The sequence below is a fragment of the Bos javanicus genome, chromosome 10 (genome assembly GCF_032452875.1).
Source record: "Bos javanicus breed banteng chromosome 10, ARS-OSU_banteng_1.0, whole genome shotgun sequence".
Classification (NCBI taxonomy): Eukaryota; Metazoa; Chordata; class Mammalia; order Artiodactyla; family Bovidae; genus Bos; species Bos javanicus.
The window spans coordinates 79766318-79793209 of record NC_083877.1 but is presented as its reverse complement, the minus strand read 5'-3'; the positions used below and the strand labels follow the sequence as shown (position 1 = coordinate 79793209).

The following is a 26892-nucleotide window of genomic DNA, read 5'->3' as shown; positions in this document are numbered from 1 at the left end:
AGGTTCAACAAATGTAAAAGCAGGAAGAAGGGATGCACAGGAGTAGAATCATCTAGAAACATGGAAGGTGGGCCTGAATAATCAGGACTGGTCTCTACCTAATGGGAGGGTATAAACCACTTTAATAATAAAAGTAAAAGTAAAGTAAAGTTGCTCAGTCGTGTCCGACTCTTTGCAACCCCATGGACTGTAGCCTACCAGGCTCCTCTGTCCATGGGATTTTCCAGGCAAGAGTCTTAGAGTGGGTTGCCATTTCCTACTCCAGGGGATCTTCCCGACCCAGGGATTGAACCCGGGTCTCCAGCATTGCAGACAGATGTTTTACCGTCTGAGCCACCAGGGAAGCCCCTTTAATAATAAAGGTTCTCCTTATTAGAATTTTCTGGCTGCACATTGGTACACAATTATGAACATCTAATGCATGTATTATTCGGATGCAAGTCACAGAAATGCAACTGAGACTAAATAAAAAGAAAGCCTATTGGCTCACATAACTGGAATCTTCAGGGTATGTGACCTCAGGCACAGCTGGATCCAGGGCCTCAAATGATGACCTCTGAACTTCCCCCTCTCCCCGTCATGGAATCTCTTGGTTTTGTCTCCCTCTGGGTTGACTTCACTGTCATTCTCAAGTAGGTTCCCTCTGGACAGTGGCAAAGATGGCCACCAAGAGTGCCGGACTTACATTCTACCAATGTAGCAACTCCGATTATTTTAGCAAAGTCCCAGGTTGATTCTAAACTGACTGCTGCAAACCATCTCTACAGAGAGTGCGTGATCCCACCATTGGCCAGACCTCAAGCCAGTGGATACAGCGCAGGCTGAAAATGGAAGAGAGGTGTCTCCTTATAGAAAATCAGGGCTCAGTCACTTCAGAGTTAAATCTGAGTTTGACTCCATTTTCCACCATTTACTAGTTGTTTTTGCTTCAGAGAGCCTATTTCCCCAACTGTAAAATCAGAGTAATAATACCCATCTCATAGTGTTACTGTAAAAACCCATCTCATAGTATATTGTAAAGATAAAGTTTGTATAGCTCTCATCATATGCCTGTTACAAAAATGGCCGACAGTTAATGGTATCATCGGCATTCCCTGGGGCATTTATAGAAAGCACAAACGCTACCCCACAAAGGCTTTTTCTTACAGAAATGAGTAGGAAAGAAGGTGCACAGCCATAACCTAGACGCAAACCATGGCATACAGCCTCATTTTTCAGCCTCCCTGGAGTCCACTGGCTTGCTCTTGGCACTTAAATAGAATCCCTACCTTCAATTTTTAAAATTCTTCTCAGCCCAATACCACATTTGTTTTCTCTTTACTGTACAAGTTCAATAGAATGGATAATCCCCCTTGTTCACCAAATCGATCACTTTCCAAAGTCTTAATTTCTAAGGTTTCTCAATATAAGAATGATGTAACTTGAACATGGCCAAAGACTACTTACACTTTAAGGCGAGTCAGCAATTAAGAATGCTAACTCTATTAACTCCAATAATTTTATTATTTCTGGCCCAGTGATAAAATCTGAGGAGAAATGGATTCAGGAAAGCCAGTCAATTTTAAGATATACCTGCAGAGTTGGACCTTAACTTAGTGAATAATAATTAAGCACAGCAACAACTAGTAATGGCCTAACCTCTTTGTGCCTTGGTTCCTTCATCTGTAAGATGAGGATAATAGTACCTATCTTACAAAGATGTGATGACTGAATAGATAATTACATGGGACCATGTAAGTGGTTAAGCATTTGATGTTAGCTGTTGTTGTTAAGAACAGCTACATTGAAAACCAGTAAATTGATGATCTTACTGGTCCTTTGACAAGCAAGAGATCTTTTTCATTTTGAAAGAAAGAAAATTTAAGAGTTCTGGCCAAGCTTACAGGTTTAGAGATGTATGAAGTTGGGAAGAGAATTCAGCAGTCTCTACCCCTAACTTGTCCCTTTGTTGTAAGCCTTGTGGGCCAGCTCTTTACCCTTGAAAGCAAAGTGTGAAAGTGGGAAGATATCCTGTAGTTCTAGTCTGCTGTTAGCTTTGGGCTCCGTAATGAGAGTCTCTATCTACCTCTGAACCTCATAAACAGAGACTTGAGAGGGAAAATTTGCCAAAGTTCAATTGCATATCAAAGAAAGCCACAGAGCCAGAAAGCTCCCTATGGACCCACACAGCCGCTTTGTCTACTGCCAAGCCATGGCCCTAATGCATGGATACGCCTGTAAGCCAAGAGCCAAAGCCACAAAGTTCCACCAGTTCATTTAGCCTTGGCATTTCAATGTACTGAGGGATCTGTTATTTGGGTTGTTGTCTCATTGTTAAGGGGTAAAAACAGAAACATGCTTGTCATCGGAAAATTGGTTTACTAAAATCACCACCACTACCCCAACCCCACCCCAACCCTATCGTGAGAATAGTTCTACTGCCTTCTGTGAGGAAGTGGAGCAAAGGCCAGCTTTTCCCCATTGGTGAACCCTGATCTCTTTGTGGTCATCCTTTCCCACGGACTCTCTTGGATGGTCCAGTTCCTGCATCCCAGGGTAGGGGCAGCTCTATAGCCAATGTCACCAATGCTTCAACCTGGGCATGGGGTCTACTTCTATCTCAATCCCTGCCCTTCCCAAGGGAACCACTCATGATGGCTTAGTTTCTATTTCAATAGCCCCTCAATTCTTCCCTAATATCTCCCCCTCTCAAAAATTGTAAACACAATAGGATTCATAACTCCTTCCACCATTGGGATTTGCTTATTTCTTCAAATGGTACCCCCAAATCCCGTGACTACAACTTTTCTCCCTGGATAGCCATGATGCCTTGAGTTTTCAAAATGTCCCCAGTTGGACAGCTACATAGAGGACTCACACCAGAGAATTATGAAGTTACAAACAGTAGCTTGTCATGCTTGGAGAAGTCAATTCCATTTGAGTCAACAAACACACACTGGCCATCTGCTCTGCACTGTGCCGGGACCTTTAGGAGTGAGTCAGCCCTGCCTTCTAATTTAGCTGAACGCCTAATGTGGCAGGAAAGTACTACCTAAAACCACACTCAGTGGGAAGACAGAGAGCCTTGTGGTTGAGACAAATGCAAAGAAATGGTATCATCCAAGCCACACCATAAAGGACAAGTAGTATTTCTTCAAATGAAGGGCCTTCCAGGCAGGTAATACAGCCTGAGCAAAGAAAGTAAGGGTAGAAAGTTCTAGGCACTACCACACAGTGCAACGTTTTACTGAAAGCACATAAATTATGAATAAAGAAAATGTACCTAGTACTAGTAATACTTCTTATCTGCAAATTCTGTTGGAATGCTTGAGATTCATCTCCCATGGAAGAGCTTTTATTATTTGAAGCATACAGCTGTGTTTTGTGCTTTTTTTTTAAATTTATGTTTTTAGACAGGAAAAAGCAGTCCTTGAGAAGCAGTGACTTATGCAAGAATGGGCAAAGGTCAGTGTCCTGAACTTTACAAGTGGCCAGGCTGGAGGCGGATCTCAGAATTCATGTTTTCTGCCATCACCATCAGACCACCCTGCCATCTAATAAAACCAGCCCCAGGTCTTGATTTTGAACATCTGAAAGTGGAAAGAAATGTGACAGGTCAAAATCTCAGATTCCCTTGGCTTTCTAATTACTTGCAAATCCACATAAGGCTCACATATCACTCTCTTCTCATTTTGTCAGCATCTGAATTTGTTTGGTTGTCGTGTGAGTGATGAAACCTTAAAAGCTATGTTGATGTGTGCAGCATGTGGAAAACCATTCCAGGGTTCTCTCTGCCATGGAAAGGCCAGAGGTACATGTACACATTCTTATACACCCAGATAAACGGATCCGTCCACTTGTGCACACACTCAACATCACTAGACACTCATTTTAAAAAACACAACGTACTGTGTGCTGACTTGATGGGAAGCCATGGGCTAAGTTCTCAGACACTGGCCAAGAAGAGATGGGATCCAACCCATCCCTAGACCACAGGAAAAATACTTTCGACCACAGAGCTGGCTGCAAAATATTCTTTTTGTAGGAAACAAAATGTTTCCAGCCCTGGGATTTTTTTTTTTTTAAAGGTCTTTTCACTGTTACTGAGTAGGAAAGGCAAATGCTTTAGCAAGAGGCCAAGTAAACATCTAAGGAAACCAACACCAGGCTGCTTTGCTGGGATAGTAGAACGCAGAGTGAGTGAAAGGCATGCTGGACAAGCCCCAGGCCTTTCGAAGTCATTGGGGGGCACAGCAACTCTGGCAACTATTCATGTGTTTATGACCCCAGTTTAATCCCAGTTCACTGCGGTTCCCCTTGTTAGCTAAGCAGACTTGGACAAGCTGCTTCACTTTTCCCAGCCTCAGTTCCTTAAGTGTCAAGAGTGAATATAATAGTGCTAATATCAAAGGTTACTGTGAAGAAAAAAATAAAGAATATGTAAAAGTTGCACAATACCTAGGGCATAGTAGGGACTCAAGAAATAGGATTTGCTAAGCTTGGTTCTGGAACTCTAACAAGTCACCAGAGAACTACCATCATAGACTATTAGAACCCAAGGATTCCTTAGAGATTAATACTCCAGCCCCCACATTTTATACATAAGAAAACAGTCCTAGAGAGATGAAAAGTTTAAGTTGCTCAGTTGTGTCCGACTCTTTGCTACCCCAAGGACTGTAGCCTGCCAGGCTCCTCTGTCCATGGAAATCTCCAGGTGAGAATACCAGAGTGTGTAGCCAGTCCCTTTTCCAGGGGATCTTCCCAATCCGAGGATTGAACCCAGGTCTCCTACACTGTAGGCAGGTTCTTTACCATCTGAGCCATCAGTGATGAAAACGTGTGACCAAGTCATCCAGTTAGTGGTAGATCCTGAGCTAAGACCTTGCAGACTGGATACAAAGGGTAAAAAGAGTTAAAGTGATTCATATTACAGAGGATACCATGTGCTATCAGCTGGCAGTGGGTCTTAGACCCAGTGTATCTAAGAATCACCTGGGCAATGTATAAAACATGCAGATATCTAGAACCATCTGATTTAGTCTAGGACGGCCCAGAAATCTGAATGCTAACAAGTTCTACTAGTGGATTCCCAGAGGTATTCCTCTGACCACTGGTCAAGAAACATTACAAGAGGAAGTCATTAGCCAAATAAATATTAAGAACTGTGCAGAGTCCTAGGGTTGTAGCCCATGGTTCAGCACAAGCAGTGTGGCAAGCCCTACCATAAATAATGAAGAATGATCCCATTGTACAAAATAGTAATTGAGGTAGAACATGGCACTGCCTCATCTTCTAGATCTATTTTATGGAAGAACCTGTGACTCAGAGTCCTCTGCCCAAGATCACGCATCTAATTAGAAACAAAGCTAGAATGTAATTCTAAAATATCATTACCTGTTTTCACAATGGAGAATCTTTTTTCTAGGTACTTAGAGGTGAAGACAAAGGGCTATGTATGTATCTTTGTTATAGGCTAGGAACTATGAATTAATTTTAATCGCTGAGAGAATAAAAAAATCATCCTAGCTTTTTGATGCAATAAAACGTAAAAGTTCTCCCACGGTGTGTCTGGGGCTATTATTCATTCTATCAGTTCCTTTGCAGGCTAATGGAAGAAACTTGGTTAGAAGAAAGAAGTAACACCACCATACAATGCTGGACATGTCAGAGACACCAGAAACTCTCTTCACATTAGTGCACACCACCTGCTTCCTTTTCATTAAAATTCTGCTCTTCTAATATAAAACATATATCTGACCCCAAGACCTATAAAATTCTGTGCGTCATCAAATAACCGCACAAGCATCCTCTTTAGTGGTTACTGTGTTAAAGAATTTGGGAACTTCCTGGACACAGCCCAGATGAATCAATATGGGGTTGGATTCAGAGTCATTGGAAAGGATGGAGTTTCAGATATTCCCAGCAGTATGTAAGAGCCTCTTAGCAATTTCTGGGGGGTTCACCCCCACAGACTAGAAGTGATTACTCTCTAATTCTTGGCCCAATATTGAAGAATCTGAGAAGGTACACAAATATAGCACCCCCACTTCTATTTTTCTTTGATGAGTGCTTTAAGATAACGATGATCCCCCAACAGAGTCCCTTCTGAAAGCTGTTAAGAAATGTAGGCAACAAAGCACAGTGAAAGCCTCAGCTTTTTGTTTGGAGAAAATCAGTAATGTATTCTGCAGTTGGATGATGCCCACCCTCTGAGAATCTCAGAAGGCTCCTATTCATTAAGTTGGTAATGGTGGCCTTAGAAAAGATTTATTATGACTTAGATCAATCTTCGGAGAAGGCAACGGCACCCCACTCCAGTACTCTTGCCTGGAAACTCCCAGGGACAGGGGAGCCTGGTAGGCTGCAGTCCATGGGGTCGAACAGAGTTGGACACGACTGAAGCGACTTAGCAGCAGCAGCAGCAGATCAATCTTATGGGGCTTCCCTCATGTCAGTAAAGAATCTCCCTGCAATGCAGGAGACCACCTGTAATGCAGGAGACCTGGGTTCAATCTCTGGGTCAGGAAGGCCCCTGGAGAAGGAAATAGCAACCCACTCTAGTATTCTTGCTTGGGAAATCCCATGGACAGGGGAGCCTGGAGGGCTGCAGTCCATGGGGTTGCAAGAGTCAATCATGACTTAGCGGCTACACCACCACCACCAGATCAATCTTATAGTCATTATTATTGGCCTTAGAAGGGGATAATAGAATTCTCCTTATAGAATCAGAGGTGGAATCTGAATTAGTATCCAGCTACATAGTTAACCACTTAATCATCCTGTCCTTCCTGGATAGAATTCCAACCTTCAGAGCTGCTCCTCTGCTCCATGACATCAGTGCATTCAGAGAATGCCAACTCCTCTTCCACGACGAGGAAGGGAGCCTGCCAGGCTTCCAACAAGGGAGAGGCAGGGTCTGGATACGTACATACAGGCCATGAAATATTTCAACACACCTCTTTTAGGTGTTCTGTGGGTTTCAAGCCCCCAAGCCCCCATGAGGCATTATTTCCAGCCATTAAAATGTTTCCTGAGCTTAGATACATCTGGAAAGTTTTGGAAAATCCCACAGGAAGGAGACTGAGCCAAGAGAACTCCTTTTCTCATGCCATTCAAGAAGCACTGCACAAAATGTTTGCCCTCTAAGACAGCCCAGTCCAGGAACCCAACTCTCAGGACTGGAGAATCATGGCAGACAGAGGAGCCCTCTGGGGAACAGAACCAATGGAGACTATTTAGGGTCTCATATCCATGTGCTAACCAAAGAGCTAATGTAGATCATGGCAGTCAAGGTCCATCAGAAAAATGGGACTCACCCCAGGTAGTTTAAGAGAGAGAGTTTAATGTTGAGAACTAATTACAAATGTGTTGGAAGAGCTTGAAAGGAGAATAAGGAACAGTGAAGCAACATAGAGACTAACAAGAGTAAGAAGCCACCGTCACCCCTAGGGCTGGATTAACAAAGGAAGGGGTGCTGTTGTTAGGGCTCAGAGGATAGAGCTGCCCATCTCCAGCTCTTCACAGAGCTGGGTCCACAAAGGGATTGTGCTCAGTTGCTCAGTCATGTCCAGCTCTTTGCGACCCTACAGACTGCAGCCCTCCAGGCTCCTCTGTCCATGGGATTCTCCAGGCAAGAATACTGGAATGGGTTGCTCCAGAGAATCTTCCTGACCCAGGGATTGAACCCATGTCTCTCACATCTCCTGCATGGATGGGTTCTCTACCTCTAGCACCATCTAGAAGCCCATACAAAGGGATCACGGAGGAGGAATTGGGGTCATTGGAGACATCACTGGAAAAAGAGAGAGGGAGGCAGAAATACGTGGCTTCTCCCATACCTCTGTTCTTCATTTTCTCCCTCCAGGGCCCCAAACTAAGCAGAATCAATGGAAAGGGAGCTGGGAAAGGCAGATCACATGGTTAGTTCCCTGTGGTACTAACCTGAGCAGAGGAAAGGCAGGGAGTGTATCTGAGAGCAAAGAAGCAATTGACTGGCAGGACCCAACAAGGCAGGGCCTCTTGATTCCCAATTTGCAGATAAGAATCTTCAAAAAACAAAACTTTGAAGCCTAAACTGGTAGTTCTCCAAACTGGTTACTGATTCTACACCCCTAGACCTGAATGAAGTTTGCCAGAATTCCCTGGAGCAGGAGATACACCTGTCCTCACTTTCCCCAGCATGTGTTTCTAAACTTCATTTCCTGCACATTCTGATGACCACTGTCTCTTTATGGAAACCAGGGTTCTAAAAGAAGGAAATAGCATTGAAGGTTGGGAAGAAGGGAACGATGGGCTGGAAGAGAGGGTGCAGGGTCAGCGGGGGGAAGAGAACATTTGGACGTAAGATTCTGCACAGTTATAAAAATCCCTTCTGATCTCCATCCTGACAGCAGTCACTGAGGTCTGGTGGAAGAGAGGAAATTGCTACTTTGTCCCATAAGTAGGGAATGGCGTGTGTTCTGGGCAAGGCCAGCTCTTGTCCCCCTCCCAGGCCTGCTCATCTCCTGGACTGGCCCAGTCTGTGAGTAGATGAACAATAACCTCATTTATTCACTTATATCAGAAACGACCCTCCTTCCAACCTCCTTCCAGAGCCAATCACTGTGCTAGAATGCTGTTGATCCTGCCTCCTAGTCGTTGCATCTCTTTTCCTTCTTCTCCATCTCAGTGGCCACTGTTCCCATTCAGGCCCTCATTTCTTTGCATTTTATTTCAAATGCCTCCAAACCCATATAGTAAACTCCTGCTCAAGAGCACCTTGCAGAGTATAAATCTGATGTCACAGCCCTGCTGGAAGTCTCTCATGGGGGCTTCCAGGCTTCAGGGTCAAGTCTAATCTGTCCTATCTTTCCTTGCTTTATCTCTCTACACAGGCCTCAGTTCCCCCCACCCCTACCCATTGCACAGACACCCATATCCTCTCCCCAATAGCACTAAAGAAGGACCATTTGTAGTTCCCACCCTGGAGCCTTTGTTCACACAGCTTCCTCAGCCTTCTTTCCCACCTACCTGGCCAGTACTGATATGCCTTTCAAGTCTTAAGCATTATACTCTCCTCTGAGTCCTCCCCGACCATGTCTTCGCTGCTGAGGGTTCTGAGCGTCCCAATGCTGATGACTACTCTGTCCTCCACTGAAGTTCCCTCAGTGTCTTCTTGTTTATATTGATATTTATGTCTGTCACTCTCTACTAGGCATCTTCCTTCTGCTGTATGGCTTGTTGGGGTGGGAAATCAGACTCATTTGACTTCATATCCCCAGCATTTGGCACACACATCTACCCAGCAAAGATCTGAAGGTAGAAAAGGAAGAAGGGAGGAAAGGATGGCAGGAAAGGGGAGTGTCAAGCACTTAATGGTCTCGTCCAGATAAAAAGAGAAGAGTTATAAGAGGATCCATGTCTATGGTTAGAGCAAACACAAAGGACTATTATTACAATTGCAGACTCTAGAAGATTTATTGCGAAAGATTTTAAAGCTGTAATGTATACCATTTCTTAACTGAGGGAAAATATTCAATTTTTAGGAGAAGGAAAAAAAAAAGTGACCAAAACTTCACAGATGCTATGGCCGTCGCTCAGCCAACTTGTCTCAGTGGGTTTTCTTTGCGAATACTTGGCTTTTGGACAACCACAGCGTGTAATGAGACTCCCTATACACAGGGGTCCTAGAGACAAATGAAGCCTCTGGTAGAAACGTCTGCTGTTTAATAGGTTAAAGGCTGGCTTCTGGGAAGAACTATTCTTCTCCAGGCAATGGGATGAAATGCTGACATGCTCTTATCAGAGGCTGTCCCAGGGATCTCAGAGTGAGGGCTATAAACACGTAAGGTTAGTCGCAGAATGTAAGGTTAGTTACAGGTAGAAAGTGGAGACCAGTCACAAAGAATAGCCTAAGTTTCCATGTGTGGCCATATAGAACAGTGTGTCTGGAAAGAATACTGCCTAGCTATAAACAAGAGAGAACAGCATGGTATAAGCATGCCTGTGGAAGGGGAAGAGGCCACACTGGACCTATTGCACTTGTATTTTAAGGAGGCCCCCGTCAGAGAACACAGAACTGTCAGAGTCTTCCCATTTCACTAGACAGTGACCGAATCTTCCTCAGCAGGGGTAGAATAATGTTTTCAGAGAGGAACAGACAACTCAGGAAGGCTGTAAATGTAAAACATGGCATTGACTACTCTGTGGGGAAAGTGACTTTGCAAGGGAAGTGTAAAGAGGCAGAGATGGCTTATATGTCATGTTGTATCATCTATGAGGGAAGGCATGTCTCTGCCACTGTACCTCCTGGCCTGCAGGTTCCCACCGGAAGAGACCATGAACAGGTGGGCACAGACTGTCTCCAGTGTGGGCAAGACTCCACAGAGACTATCTTTTTCGGCTTTGACGGAACATGGCAGAACACTGAAGCCAAATCAGAATGTGAAAAAGAAACCGGCTGGAAAGACCAGAACTTAGCAGTTGAGAGAGGAAGGGCCAGGCTGTCCCCTGTCTGGATGGTGAGGTTCAGAGGAGCTGAACATGTCCCATGGAGCTCATTCTTCCTCAAGGGTGTTCTGTAGCTACCCAGAGCCACATCATCATAGGAAATAATTAGGGATTATTTAACTAGGGATTATTATACAAAGCTCTCTCAAGGCAAAGACTCAGTCTATTCTTTGAAGGCATCATTCTTCCTGGTTCAAACATTGAAGGTGGCCACACCACAGTGACTGTTTGGAGAAATGTTCTGCAATTACTTCCAAGGAGTGTGCATGAATAATCTTATATTAACACGGGGTTCAGTATAGGATGGGTTTCCCTGGTGGCTCAGATGGTAAAGAATCTGCCTGCAATGCAGGAGACCTGGGTTCGATCACTGGATTGGGAAGATTCCCTGGAGAAGAGAATGGCAACCCACCCCAGGATTCTTGCCAGGAGAATTCCTTGGACAGAGAAGCCTGGTGGGCTATAGTTCATGGAGTCACAAAGAGTCAGACACAACTGAGTGACTAACATTTTAAATATAGGATAATGGTTAAGAAGAGAGGGCTGCAGGGAAGAGAGTGTGTATATATAGGGGGACCACCCCTTGGAAGCCATGTGATTCAGAGCAGTTTTTTAAAAACTCTGTAAACCTCAATACACTCATCTTAAAGTATACCAAGTAATACTTCTCTCATAGAGTAGTTGTGAGGCTTGACCAAGAAAATGCCCACAAAGTACTTACGAGAGTGACTGGCACAAAGGAAACTCAATAAATGGTTGAGAAGACTGAGCAAAGCAACCAGAAAGTCAGGGCTGTGCTGGGTGATCTGTGCTCAATCCCTTCCCGACACGCCAGATGCCTCACTTCTAACGTTTACAGGTTTATATTGATGCGTCTCTTTCTGGAAGTGTGACGCGCAGGGAATTCTGTTACTTGGAGTCACGGATCATGATCTCGGCTCAGTTGCTCACTTCTAGTTCTGAGTCGAGGATTCAGAAAGTAGGCACGGGTAGGGCCACTGTAGCTCGGCTCTCCAAAGGTGTTCGCCAAATCATGATCCCTTTGGTAACAATAAAACAAGGGTCCAAGACTCCAGCACACATGTTCTTTGTCCTAGATGCCAGAACTCTTAAGCTTTGCCAAGCCAAGAAGGGAAACTTTCAGAAAGAGACCCTCTGTGGAAAAATCTCTGCTTCAAGCATTTGAACTGTAAGGCAGTTGCCAGCAGTCATTGACTGGTTTAAAAATCTGAAGGTGACTGGAGGGGTGTGTGTGGAGAGAGGATCAACAGGGTAGGAAAAAGTTGAGGGAAGGAAGGAGTGAATATGTCAACTCTGGTAACTGAAAATCGCAAATTACTTAGATTAGCAGAAATCAGGAATGCTCAATGAGTTAAACTGCAGTTGACAACCAATCATGCATTAGATAATGTTTAGCATATCATAAAATATTATGGTCACACAATCAGACATATATATTCAAATAGAATTCTAGAGACATACTTGATTCATTTCCCCTCACATCTCCATCATGCAAATGCTTTGTCTGCTTCCCATACCCCTACACCTAATTTCACAAGCCATTAAGATTTTGGAAGGGTCTGAAGCCCCACCGCATTTGCTGCTCCAATTAGACTGAAAGGCAAACCAGCATCGCACCATGCAGATCCCTGGGAGAGAAGCAGAGCCATAGGCTCAGGCAGGCACACTCTACCATCCACAGCAACCAACCAGACAATGAGTTCTGTAAGTTGGATCTCCTTGGTTCATATGTGTGACAAACTACATTTTTCAAATCCTGTACACAGACAGGGCAAGGAGCATTCTAAATCAGTCACGTGCCAGAAGTCACAAGCCAAATAATGGCAAGAGTAAGAGAAAAAAGCAAGAAGCAGCCCATCATCTACTTTCTAATGTCCCTGCCCCAGAGCAGAAGTGCTGTTCTAATATGCAATTCAGTAAACTTTGGAGGTAAGCTCAATGACACTCAAGATCCAGCCATCTCCAGGGAAAAATCAGACAGAAAGATAACAAGAGCTATTCATTACAAGCCAAAAGAATCATCACTAAGACAAGGCTTCATTTTCCAGCATCTCATTTCATTCCTAAATTAAAAATAAATTCCCTCATCTTAGAGAATATGGTATAGCCAAAAACACTTAAGCTCCAGAGTTAACACAAACTTGGCTTCAAATCTCAATACTACTACTGGATATACAGTATTATCCTCAGCCCAGTTTATCTATTTGTAAAAAGGAAGATGATGAGATGTATACTAAAAGGTTCTTGTTGAAGTTAATGGAAAAATGCATGTGGAATTATAAAATCTGATATCCACAAAGAACTTCCTTCCATTCCTGGAAATTAAAGAAGGTTTAAATTAGTGTTGCCTAGCGCACTGAAATGGAGAAAAGATATTTTTCACGACCAAACAGTGGGACCCCAAGATGGTAGAAAACAGGTCCCCACATGGGCTACTTCTTGCCTTCTTTGCTCTCTCTGTCCCACTTTGACTTCTTAAACTAAAGATGCAAACACGTAAAAAATATAGCTATGAAGTTTCTCCCATGTTGAGAAAACTAGACACACAACTCCAGTACTCAAAAACCATTGAGCACATCTAGCCTGTGAAGATAGGCAACAGGAAGCTCAAGATTTTAAGGGTGACCCTCTACGAGCACAAAAGACCATTTGCAGGAGAGGGGCAGAGAAGTCAGCCCTGTTTGCAGGATGTTGTCTGTAAGTCATTCAACTGAGAAGTCCACACTCATGGTGAGGTTCAACTTGGAAAAAGTCACTTATTCACATGCCTGGGCCCAAGCATTTAAAAGGCTGATAATTCATTGCAATGCGGGGTGGGATGGTACCTTTCAAAAATATTTTTCTGCAGAGTTCTGTAGAACCTTTCTATACACCACGGAAAATCAGAGGGAATATAAATATCACATCGCCTGCAAACATAGTAATTTGACTGGGTTGGGGACTTTTTTGCCCACTTTTCTTACTAAAAGTTGGCAAAGTGAGAATAGCGACAAATTAGAAGTTAAGAGAATTTAACTCCAGTTCCATTTCTACTGTGTACTAGTTGTGTGATACCGAATAAGTCACCCCTAACTGTTAACCGTTTGATGAAGGGACTAGAATAGACTATGGGTCTGAAGACCACTCCTGTGAGAATCACTGAAAGTGCTTGCCCTATCTGAGTGGTCATTAGGGGCAGGGCCTAGGTATCTTCACTGTTAATGAACACTTGGGATTTTGTTTTCTTGTTTTAAATTTTATTATTTTTTATTTTGCTCATTGGGAGATAATTGCTTTACAATGTTGCTGTACAATTGCTGTACAATTGTACAACAATGTGAACCAGCTGTAAGTTTACATATATCCCCTCCCTCTTACGCCTCCCTCTCACTGTAGTTGATAATCACTGGATGAGATGATTCCTAAAGGGTATCTCAGGACAGGGACACTGTCATATTCTAAATGGTTTTGTTCTAGTGAAAGTGCTGGTTCATTTGTAAATCAGTTTACACTTTATAGACATACGGAATCCTTCGTTCTCCTTTGCTTCTCCTAACCAAAGAACCCAGTTTTTTCCCTCACTCATAGCTAACCATGGGGTCGTAAAGAGTTGGACATGACTGAGCGACTTCACTTTCTATAGCTAACCAGCCAAGGCTAAGATACAACATCCTGTCCAACCTTCATTTTCAAATGAGCCAACTAATCATCAGCATCCTTGACTCCCAGGTCACTGCCTTGTCCATGAGATCTTGTAGCTGTTTCCTCTGTTGTTTCCCTAGCCTGACAATGAGGCCTTCAGTTTTGATTCCAGAACCCTGAGTCTCTTCTACTTCCTGCCACAGCTGAGATTTCTCTAGAAATCTCTCATTCACCTATTTGCTCTGGTTTACTTGGCAAGTTAGAGCTGAGAGGGTCACTGAATAAGGCGATTTGGTGCCAGACAGTGCGTAAAAATAAAACTAGTCAGAGCTGGAGGAGAATGACGGAGGTAACAAAACACCGGTGAAATGAGTGGTTCATCACAGGGGAAGCACTCAGTGATTGGACCCCTCATTCAGCCCCTGACCGTCAGAGGCTGTGATCCTCAAACAGAGAAATGAAGACATGTACTAAGTCTTTCATAAAAACAAATGTATTCATTTTACAGCAGTATTCTTTATTCACAGATGTATTCTTTCTACTTTCTGGTGTTAATGGTATTTTAACCCTTTTTAAAGGGTGGCAACAATTAATTTTGCAACTCTATTTGACTGAAAAAAAAAAAGACATTTAAAACTTTATGCTGGTTCCCCAACTCTTGCTTTGGTTTGATTTTTCTTTAAACTTCTGTTGACCTCAAGTGGCTCAAAATCTCCTAGGGACATGGGCACTTTTCCTCAGCAGAGGTCTGTGGTCTTTCATGTACAAAGTATCTGAAAGGGGCACCCCCATCAGAAGCCTGGGGGCAGTTGTGCAAAGTACATTTTAAACTGTCAGTTTCCAATGGAACCTCTTCATTGGAAAAGGGAAAAGTTTTCTCTACTTTAGCCCATTCACAAGGAGTGATTTTGGGAGCGCACTGATTTTTTTCAAAGGGAGCCCTATGGAATTTACGTTTTTTTGGTTAAGTGGTGGGAAGGATAATTATATTCTTATTTCGAACATGAAGATAGAAACAGGAAGTGTGCACTTGGGTATGTGAGTTACCCTTTCTAGGTCAGAACCTGTCTTTCTGCTCCGAGAGTCTTAGTTCACTGCATTCATTTGCTGCTACTGTCTACTTTAAGGTGCGATTTCCTTAGATTTTAATACACTCACCTGGTGACCTGAAAAAAGAATCCTCTTTAAAGTCCCTATTTTGGGGTCCCCTTTCATACATTCTCCCAGATTCTCAATAGCTGTTGGAACACTTCCGATGGAAGAGTGTGAGCAGTGGGTTAGACTTCACACATGAGGGGCTCTGAAAGGGAGGAACATTTATACCCATGGCAATGTACTTGGCTGGGATTCTCTGTGCCCTTTGCTATTTCTGCAGATATTTATGCTGAAAAAGACATTTCTCCCACCTCTGCAGGACAGCCAAACTTCTCTCCTGGCTGGATCGAGTCACCACTGAAAACAACAACAACAAAAAAACGTCTCTTTGCTTAAGAAAAGCAAATGAGTTGGGGCAGAAAACAAAGGAACAAACAAGATGAGTGCCCTGGACCATTTTACAAAGGTAGACGTTCATAAAGGTTTATAAAACTGACTTGAAAGTTGAAAGTTGAAAAGTTAAAACTGACTTAACATCAGGCAAAACATCATTTCCAATCTCTGTCTTTGTTTGGGTGAATAGGGATATATGTTTGACATTCTTGCCCCAAATCTGCCCTTCAGTTTATCTGGGAGAAAAGATTTATCATCTTTTCTTTCAGTTTTTCAGTCCTTCATTAAGCCTTTCCAACCACAGAGTAGAGAACTTAAGACGTATGGAAGATAGCAGCAAAGATCTCTTATCCTTCCCGGAGGCCAAAGTCCCCTGGCTGCCTGTTCCCTGGGAGCAGCTGCAGGACTCCTGTGCTCCGCCTGGGTCTGTGTTTAGGCCTCTGGCTTGCTTACACAAAGGAATTCCAACTAGGATTTCAAGGGAAGCCTGGCTCCCACTCTCCTACAGCCCCCAGCAGGCGGGTTCTGCAAAAAGATATTCCTATACTCAGTATTCTTACAGTATATCTATAGAAGTATCTGCTTGAATTGATTTGATGCTCATCTTTAAAAATGACTATTACTAACAATTTAAAGGAACTTTTACAGTGGAAAACTCAAATTCTATGGGGAAGAGTGATTCTAAATAAGCAGTATATCCTTCTTCCTCAAGACTGCATTCATGGGTGGATATAAGGAGTTTCTTTTTCTTTTTTCTTTCTCAAAATACATGCATTGAATGTGTGAGTGTCAAGCACTTGTCTCGCCTCTGAGGGTACACAGTTAAGATTCAGTCACAGCCTTCACAGGGTCACAAAGAGTTGGACAAGATTGAGCATGCATGCATTACAAAATCTTCACAGTGATGGGGTTTGAGTCTTTCAAAACACAAAATGGATACTGAGTGAAGAATTCCGTCACCAGAAAGGAAACACCAAATACCTTCAAGATGCAAAATAACCAGGGACTTCAAAAAAGCCTAAGGATTCAAGTAAGAATCAGAGTTTGAGTAACAGGATTGGTCTTTAGGCTCTTCCCTCCAGTGTTCTGAAACTTCAGAGTGCCTTCTAAGCAGAAGATGAAAATATTATTATAAAGTCCATTTAAATAAACCTCCTATATGAAAAAGTTACCTCTCTCCAATTTGTTGAAATAAGAGAGTCATAATATTTATTTCATCAAGGGGGTGTGAAGCTTAGTTGGGATTAATTTACTTCATTACTCCTTCCAGGGCACTTAAAAATTTATATAATTCCATATGTGGTTTGTATGAACAGACTACATGAGGATCTGATGAGAAATAGTATGAATATTTCATCAAGTTTTTTCATCATTTTTTCAAGTATAACCTCCCTCCTCTAACTTTTCCAGTCCCTTGTTACAAGGCACCTGGTTACTATAAGAGCTGCCCCAAAGTAGTCCTTAGCCAATCCATTCTGGGTGCCACTGCCTCATTCATGGTTTTCCTTCGTTGTAGCAGCCGCCACCTCCTATATGCTCACCGGATGCATGATGCTGGTACAGCATGTTCTCTTTAGATGTTTATCTGTGAACAACTACAGGACATCCACTTACACTTTGAATCCTAGCATCTTACACACAAATTGGCAGACAAGAAGTGATTAAATAAAGGTGTATCAAATGAATGTGTGACCCAAACCCTCTGCTCTTGTTAAAAGGCAAACCTCAGCCCGGATCTTCTGAACACGTGACCTGTCGTTCTGTTTCTCTTCTTTTGCTGTTTGACTTCCCTCCCACATCTTTCCCTTCCTTTTTCACTCACCTAATTTGATCTATTTAAGGCAGAGATTTTCAACCTTGGCTGCACAGTAGAAGCACTGGAGGGAGTGTTATAAATAAAATGAACACCAACTCTTGGCCCCATCAGCAGAGATTTTGATTTACTTGGTTGGGGTGCAGCCCTGGCGTTGGCATTTTGTAAATGTTCCTGTGGTGAGTGGGAGGTGCAGCCAGGGCTTGAGAAATGATGATTTAAAGTGATACTCAAGTCCCACCTTCTCCTGAAAAGACGAACGTGCCTCCGAGGAGTTCACCTTCCTCTGGCTTCAAAGCAGTTATCGTTTTTAACCACGTATTAGATCACACATCAAACACTGCCTGTGACAGGCCCTCAGTGTGAGTCTGCTTTTTAACTGACTCACTGCAGTTTGGCTCATCTCCTGTACTAAACTGGAAGAACCCTGAAGGCAGGAGCTGTATCTTCTACTTCTTTGCATCCCCACGCCATGCATACAGTAGACCAAAACATATTTTTGAGCATTAAAAAGAAAAAAAAAAAACAACAAAACACCTAGTAGAGGCCATTTTAACTCTAAGGATATGTCTTTGGTAAGAATAAAAATGCTGCAAAAAGGGTGGGGCAAGATTGAAGGAGAGGAGGGAAAGAGTAAATAAAAGTCAAATGGAAAAAAAAGCTAAATTAGTCCAAAAGAAAATGTTTCCCAGCTTCTTAAAAGGGTTTTTTTTTTTTTTTTTTGCAACCCCGAAGCAGAATAAACAAGAGAATTAACTTGGCTTGTGCCCTGATAAGGAGATTTCTTTCCTGGTTATATAATTTTACAAAGTTTCCAGGGTGTAAAGAAAATAATCACCCATGGCGGACTCCTTGCCTTGGACTATACAATTCAACTTTCGGGTTAATCGGCTTGCGGATCTGCTCAGCTTGACCTGACCCCCTTCCAGCTCTGTGGTCTCAGACTAAGCCTCACATTCAAGAGCCCTGTTGTAGAGCTCAGTGTCATAGAAAGGGGATAAAACATAATCCTTATTCTATAACCTTGATCCTTTGGTCTAGTGGCCTCTACCTGTGCATTAAAAAAAAAAAAAAAAAAAAGCTATCCTGGTATCTTCCCCAAGTAGCTGGTGCTCCATGGCTTTGCCCACACTAGAATGATCCAGGCAAATTCTCCTCCTAAATTGAGTTAGAAGGAAATATTTTGTGCAATTACCTTAAAAGGTGGCTTTCAAATGTTATTTTGTGCCCATATCCCAGAAAAAGTTTGGCTTGCATATGGCTTTTCTATTTGATCGGGAAGTAAGATCACAGGAAAGGTTCAGTGAATCACTAGGTACCCCCTTTGCTAAGGCAAGATAAGGTCAGCAAATAGAGACATGTTTTCAGTACCAACATTTATCCTGGTTGTTAGGCCACACATTTAACAACTGGTCCCAAAAGTCACATACATTTCTATAAATTAATTAAATGTACATTCTTTTGCTTGGGTTGGCCATTTTAACACTGGTCACATTTTAGTTTAATTTCCGATTATTGTGTGCAAACATGATTCAAAAACATTTAAGTCCACTCGACGGATTAGTAATGATGGTAACAAGTTGTCCTTTGTAGATTAAGATAACGCTGCTGACCTATCTAATAGGATAGGAGTTGATAGACTGTCACTGATCTATCCCTGCTTTGCTTTCTGTTCTTCTTGTGACTAGTGGCCTGCATTTGACCTTATGAGCCAAGAACCAAGAGCCACCCAAACCCTCCACTCACCAAATAACAGTAGCCTGCCTGCTACTTCCTGTTGACACTGACAAACTAGAAATGACTAGTTAATTTACTAAAACAAAAGGAAAAGAAAAATGTGGCTCTGACCTCTTTATTTACTAATAGCTAAGTAGAATTACTAAAACTGGGATCTGGGAACCTGGAATCTATGGTACCCTATACAATAAACTGAATCAAAAAATCTGTGTGTACCATCTAAAATCAAGAACAGAGATAAACTGCAAGTTTTGAAGGCATAAAGTTAAGGATCCATGAAAATGAAAGCACACAAGCAATTTTGCTTTCTCAAATTAGAGTTTAGGTAGTAGTGCTTGACAATCCTTAATGGTATCCCCGATGGCTGTAAACAGGGTTTATTTAACATGATTTATAACTTAAGGTACAAACCAAAGGTTATTGGGTTCTACCGGAACATTTTTTAACATGTTCCACTGAAAGAGAAGTAATGGATTTAGAACCCAGAGTACTTACGTCATCAGGGAAAAGGTATCACTGAGGTAATGAGCAGGCCAGGGCCTGAACACTCAAGAATGTTCCCTTCAGTGAAAACAAGCAGCTCTATCTTCTCAGAACATGGCCGACTCAATCATCGAGCTGGAATGTTATTTACACAGTCCCGAGCAAACTAAGAAGTCTCTGGTCTGTAACCAAGGGCACTCAGAAAGTCATGTCTGCAACAGGCAAAGACTCATGTCTGTTTTTGACGATTCCTGATTCCTTGAAAAACAGCCAGTTTACTTAATGCAGGTAAAGGGAGACAACTCCCTTCCTACCACCTTCTCCAGAAAGGACCACCATCATGATACTTCATGCCTCTTTCATTAATAACTTGGATTTGTTATATATTTAGCAAGATGGGCAAGTCTGGGTTCTGAATTCTGCTCCATCCAACAAAACAGGATAATCCCCCTGTCTTCTTTCTCCCGCTTGTAGGAGAGTCAAGATGGAGCCTGGTCCACATAGCAGGAAAGTTGAGGTTAGATATCAGGAAAAATAAACTTCCTAATTATGAAACTTTTCATGGAAAGGGTCAAACTGTGGTGTTCCTTTCTTTGGAGTGGGAGGGGAAATTAAGAAAGATGTAAAAAGTAACCTTTCTGGATACAGGTGGGGAATTGAGTCCAGGATAGACAGAATTAATAGAGTTCTGAGAGAGTCATTATCCTTTTGGATAATTTCTGGCATCATTCAGTACTTTAACCTACTGGTTTATGAGTTAATGTAAAAGTACCCAGGATCTGGAGAAGAGTGTATTCACTTAGCAGAGTCTGTGTGGCCTAAGGATTTCAAAACATCCTAACCTCAAGAAAAAGCATCATCGTTATTTAATTTATACACAAATAATCTAGCCCTTAACAAATACTAGCTAAGAGAAATGATCATTTATTCACCCTTTAGAGGTAGAATGTTGGAGATCCCTTAGGGGTAGAAACCTTGGTCACTCACCAAGCTATTGGCAAAAATCAGGGGTCAACGCTCTATTTTTTGTATTTTTTTCCTTGTGTGTGACTTATCTTCCCAGTTTATTAGAACTGCTATTGAGGTGGGTAGGGAGACTGGTTTCTTTACCCACCCTCTGACAGTGTTGGCCCAGGACAGACAACATGGCCAATGCTTTCAGAAGATGAACACCCAGACTGCTGGTACATCTTGTTCTCTGACCTTGACAGTCAGAGAACATTGTCAAAGCACTCACCTGTCTTCTCTCTGAACCAAGGTACTGGAGAATCAGCCGGGTGTTCACACTGTGACTCCAGGTGTTTCCTAGCGCAGCTGTCAAACAGCTAGATCCAGAAGTGCCTGAAACGAAACAGAACAAAAGCATGCTTATGGACACCCAGTCTCATCATGGTCTTAAGCAAAAGTCCAGTCACTGTTCATTGCTCAGACAGCACTTGGGAGCCCAGGTCACTACTACAAAAGTTGATGAAGGAAAGAAGGAAGCAAGGGCTTAAGGAATATGAGACTAAAAAGAAAAACCAGCATGGGTTTCCTTCAGCCTCAGTGAAAGTAACCACCATTGGGCTCAGAGATAACAGAGTTATATATCAATAAGAGGTTACAGTGCAAGGCAGGTTGGAGCCATCGCTAATAATAAACCAAGCTACTCAACATCCACGGCAGAAAGGCATAACTTGACGACACAGAATATGAGCCTGTTATGAAATAGTCTTAGTTTAATAAAGTTGTAAGACTTTTCCAGGTTGATAGGACTCTTAATTCAGTTTCCCTTATCAATATAGAAATGATGGCATATGTATATAAAATTTCTATGCCTTTCCAACCTGAACACACATGAACCCCAAAGAGGAATCTGGAAGATCTCATCATTTCATATCTAATCTGTATTAGACATTCTTATCCCAAGAGAAACATTCTTTTACCTTCTAAGACTTTCCTATAAGGGGGAGGATCTGAAGTAAACTTTATCTGACTTTCTAGTCTATACCAAGTTGCATTTCAGCTGCCCTCTGACATCTCCAGAGCATCACTGACCTCTTTTGACATAACTAGAAAGAACCCACTCCTGCACTTCTCCCTTTTCTGTGTTAGCAGCAGGCTTACAAGTCCCATCACGTAGAAGTCAGCACTGACTCTCATCTGGAGCACATTCTGAGGTCTCCTCCAAGCTCCTGTGTTCACTTTGGCCCTGGGCCATGAAATGGGTCTTAGCCTGAGGGGGCATGTGGACTTGTAGTTTGTCTTGTGTCCTCAAAATGCTATCTCTTTCCAATGAGGGGACCAAGTACCAAAAGGCCGAAGTCCACTGAATCAACTAAAGCAAAATGAGGCCTTGAATGTCTCATTTGTTGCCTGCTCATGGCATCATCTCATGTTCACCGTCTGTGTGAAATAGGAATTGGTCCTCTTTTCTGGGTCACCATCTTTCAGGGTGCTCTCCCAACTCTGCATGGTCTTAAGCTTGTTGTTGTTCAGTCACTCAGTCATGTTCAACTCTATGCAACTCCATGGACTACAGCATGCCAGATTTCCCTGTCTTTCACTATACCTGGAATTTGCTCAAACTCATGTCTATTGAGTCAGTGATGCCATCCAACCATGTCTTCCTGTGTTGCTCCCTTCTCCTCTTACCCTCAATCTTTCCCAGCATCAAGATCTTTTCCAATGAGTCGGCTCTTCGCATCAGGTGGCCAAAGTATTGAAGCTTCAGCATCAGTCCTTCCAATGAATATTCAGTGTTGATTTCCTTAAGGATTGATTGATTTGATCTCCTCACTGTCCAAGGGATTCTCAAGAGCCTTCTCCAGCACCACAGTTTGAAAGCATCAATTCCTCAGGCACTCAACCTTCTTTTATGGTCCAACTTTCACATCCGAACATGACTACTGGAAAAACCATAGCTTTGACTACATGGACCTTTGTCGGCAAAGTGATGTCTCCACTTTTTAATACACTCTCTAGGTTTGTCATAGCTTTTCTTCCAAAGAGAAGCATCTTTTAATTTCATGGCTGCTGTCATCATCCACAGTGATTCTGAAGCACAAGAAAAGAAAATCTGTCAGTTTCCACTTTTTCTCCATCTATTTGCCATGAAGCAATGGGACGAGACACCATGAGCTTAAGAGTTTTAAATGTTGAGTTTTAAGCCAGCTTTCCCACTCTCCTCTTTCACCCTCATCAAGAGGCTGCGTAGTTCCTTTTCACTTTCTGCCATTAGAGTGGTATTATGTGCATATCTGAGGTTGTTGATATTTCTCCTGGCAATCTTGATTCCAGCTTGGGACTCACCCAGTCCAGCATTTCACATGATGTACTCTGCATAGAAGTTAAACAAGCAGGGTAACAATATACAGCCTTGACGTATTCCTTTCCCTTTTTTTTTTTTGGTGTTTTAAAAAAATGTTCATTTGCACATTTACTGACCACGTTGATCCTAACCCTGTGCTTAGGCAAAATCCCTGTGATGGAAGCCCTGGTTTCCACAGGGAATCAGGCCCACACCTGGACATAAGAATGGTAATAAACAGGGCCACAAACCCCATCAGGGATACAAGCACTTGGTGAGAGTGCTTGGTCAGGAGGCAGCACCAGTGGGTTCCCAGCCATGGCTGGAAATCATTGTTCCATGTCCAGTTCTAGCTGTTGCTTCTTGACCTGCATATAGGTTTCTCAGGAGACAGGTAAGGTGGTCTGATACTCCCATCTCTTTAAGAATTTTCCAGTTTGTTGTGATCCACACAGTCAAAGGCTTTAGCGTAGTCAATGAAGCAGAAATAGATGTTTTTCTGGAATTCTCTTGCTTTTTCTATGATCCAATGGATGTTGGCAATTTGATCTCTGGTTCCTCTGCCTTTTATAAATCCAGCTTGTACATCTGCAAGTTCTTGGTTCATGTACTGCTGAAGGATTCATGTCTAGCTTGAAGGATTTTGAGCATTACTTTGTTAATGTGTGAAATGAACTCAATTTTGTGGTAATTTGAACATTCTTTGGCATTACCTTTCTTTGGGATTGGAATGAAAACTCACCTTTTCCAGTCCTGTGGCCATTGCTGAGTTTTCCAAATTTGTTGACATATTGAATGCAGCACTCTAACAGCATCATCTTTTAGGATTCGAAATAGCTCAGCTGGATTGCCATAACCTTCACTCTGTTCATGGTGATGTTTCCTAAGGCCCACTTGACTTTGTACTCCTGGATGTCTGGCTCTAGGTGAGTGATCACACCATCATGATTATCTGGGTCATGAAGATCTTTTTTTGTACAGTTCTTCTGTGTATTCTTGCCACCTCTTCTTAATCTCTTTTGCTTCTGTTAGGTCTTTGCTGTTTTTGTCCTTTATTGTGCCCATCCTTGCATTAATGTTCCCTTGATAGCTCCAATTTTCTTGAAGCGATCTCTAGTTTTTCCCATTCTATTGTTTTCCTCTATTTCTTTGCACTGTTCACTTAAGAAGGCTTTCTTATCTCTCCTTCCTATTCTCTGGAACTCTGTATTCAGTTGGGTATATCTTTCCCTTTCTCCCTTGCCTTTTTCTTCTCTTTTCTCAGCTAGTTGTAAGGCCTCCTCAGACGACCACTTTGCCTTCTTGCATTTCTTTTTCTTTGGGATGGTTTTGGTCACCGCCTCCCATACAATGTAACAAACCTCATCTACAGTTCTTCAGACACTCTGTCTACCAGATCTAATTCCTTTATCTATTCCTCACCTCCACTGCATATTCATAGGGGATTTGATAACTCCTGGACTCAAATACAGCAACAGATAAATGTGGTTCAGTGGTTCTAGGCTGGAAATGATTCTGTGGGCAGTATGGAGGTATGAGTGCTATAGTGTCCAGAGGGTAGAGGTCAGGGATGCTGTTAAACACCTTGTGATGCACAGCCCAGTCCACATAACAAATTATCCAGCCCCAGATACAACAGAGCCGATGGTGAGAAGCCATGGGTTAAAAAAACAACAACAACGCATATTTTTCTCTGGTTCAAGCAGATATGGGAATTGGATATCATCCACATTAGGGCTTCAACAAATCTGGGGTTTCAGACTGAGGGAGAATTTAATGAAGGAGAGAATAAAATTTAGGGTGACCTTGGTTCATCATATATACAATTCAAAACACAAATGAATTAATTTGAAAACAAATAATTTGGACTGTGCTGATCTGATCACACTGCTAACTTCAGGACTAGGTGTTCTGAATGCTTTGTCATCTGCATCTGCATCTCTCTGGCCCCATTTCTCTGGATGGATGGTCCTGTAACCTCCTGACTTCTCTGTCTCCATCCTCCTTGAACTCTTGTCAGCATTTGATAAAGCTTCTTCCAGCATCCAATATACTAGCCTCTTTGCTTCTCCTTGTATCAATCATGTTGAGTATTCCTTTTCCTTCTCTGCTTTTCCTCTCTCTCTCTCCTTAGTTGTGGGTGGATCTCGGATAACTGGTCATGAGCAGTTATTTCCCTAACACCCACATGCCTTCAGTGGCTAGGAAGGTAATGTATATTAATAAAGAGACCAAGTGTCTGCATCTTAGCCCGTAGAAAAGTCTTTACTACCACAAAGAGATGTACTCTCTCCCGTTTTTCTTGAAATACATGGACCTCTCAGTCCGTCTTTCATTCCCCCATTTTTGATGGAGACACACTAACAGAGAAGTATTTTCTGCTATAAGAAAGCCAACACTGCAAGGACAATAGCCACTGGTGTTCCTTTTTCTTGCATTTTTACAAAACAGCTTTGCTGAGACAACTCACATGTTGTACCATCCACCCATTTAAAGTGTACAGTTCAATGGTTTTTACTATATTCAGAGTTGATCAACCATCACTACAATCAACTTTGGAACATTTTATCACCCCCAGAAGAAACTCCAGATCTCTTAGCCATAAGCCTGCAGCCCTTCCTTCCTGTCTTGAAGCCCTAGGCAATTATTAATCCACTTTCCGTCTAATATTAAGTGCTAGGAGATGATGGGGAATAGTGGAGATGGTGGTGAATCAGACAATTCAGCCCACCAGGCTCCTCTGTCCATGGGATTTTCCAGGCAATAGTACTGGAGTGGATTGCCATTTCCTTCTCCAAGGGATCTTCCCAACCCAGGGATCGAACCTGGGTCTCCCGCATCGTAGACAGATGCTTTACCGTCTGAGCCACCAGGGAAGTCCCCATATCTTTTGATCTTATTTTAAAAACTAATACTTTAAGTACAATCTTCTGATTGGAAAATGCTGGTTTATTTAAAACAATTTTTAAACATGTTAAATGACTCATTCCCACCAAGCTTGCAATGTCTGCTCCATGCGGGATGTCCTCACTGTTGACAAGGATGACACCCCCAGAGGGAATGACTTCTAAGCCTCTGTCTTAGTGTCCCACTTACCTCAGCCCCTGTCTCTCATTTTCAACGACAAGATCTGCAGGCCTAATATGATGAATTTGGGTACTATAAACTCAGTATCTTCAAATCAAGCTTATACGCTTCCTGTATAAATTTACTCCTCCTTCTTTGGCCTTCTAGTTAATCTGATTTGAAACCTTAGTTCCATTTAAAAATGTCTCCCTCTCCTGTGCTTCTCAGTTTCAATAAACTGTGAAGTCAGGTTCGCTTCACTGTAAATGTCTCACCTACATCCGTTCATTCTACCCCATCCTAGATCAGAGGCACATTACTTTCACCTGGGGATGGCTGCAGTCACCATGCTGCTCTGAGTTTCTCCCTATGAAAACATCCTTTATTCTACTGTTTGTTTCAGCTGCCCAGGCACACAGCTAAGCGTGTTGCCCTTCCACTTACGAGCAGCAAGCTCAGAAACTTTTGGCGGCCCCCGAGTTCTTTTGAAGAGTTCTAAATTCCTAAGATTGGTGCTCGTGCAGCTGTGTCCGACCTGCCTCTGCGCACGTCTTCCCTCCATTCCACTTCATAAAGACTCTGTCTGCTCCAATGTAATCACTCTTTTCTCGTGTGCCCCACCTCCCATGCCCACGCATCATCTTCAGTACTCCTTCTTATACGCCACCTCCCTGGTCATCACAGAAATAATGCCTTCCTCCTTCAAATGCCCATGACACTTTATATTATGCTCTCATGTTGCTGCCATTTTCTATCCTGTGGCATGCTACTTGTGTGCTTTTCTTAGCACCTCTGATGTATATTTTAAGAGGATCAAGTCCAAGTCTGATTTATATTAGTGTGCCTGATTCACGAGGTTGAAGACCCAAAAGATGCTTCAGAAACTGTGGTTAAATAGTCAATAAGT

General features: G+C 42.6%; 1 protein-coding gene across 8 annotated transcripts in view; it reads right to left on the bottom strand.

Annotated features, from left to right (window-relative positions):
* RAD51B (RAD51 paralog B) overlaps window positions 1-26892 on the bottom strand; it is a 734863-nt gene that overhangs the window by 151718 nt on the left and 556253 nt on the right. For all 8 annotated transcript variants that reach the window (XM_061429216.1, XM_061429215.1, XM_061429213.1 and 5 more), the window contains one exon: window positions 20868-20971. In XM_061429216.1, coding sequence (XP_061285200.1) covers window positions 20868-20971 — 104 coding nt within the window. The remainder of the gene's footprint in view (window positions 1-20867; window positions 20972-26892) is intronic.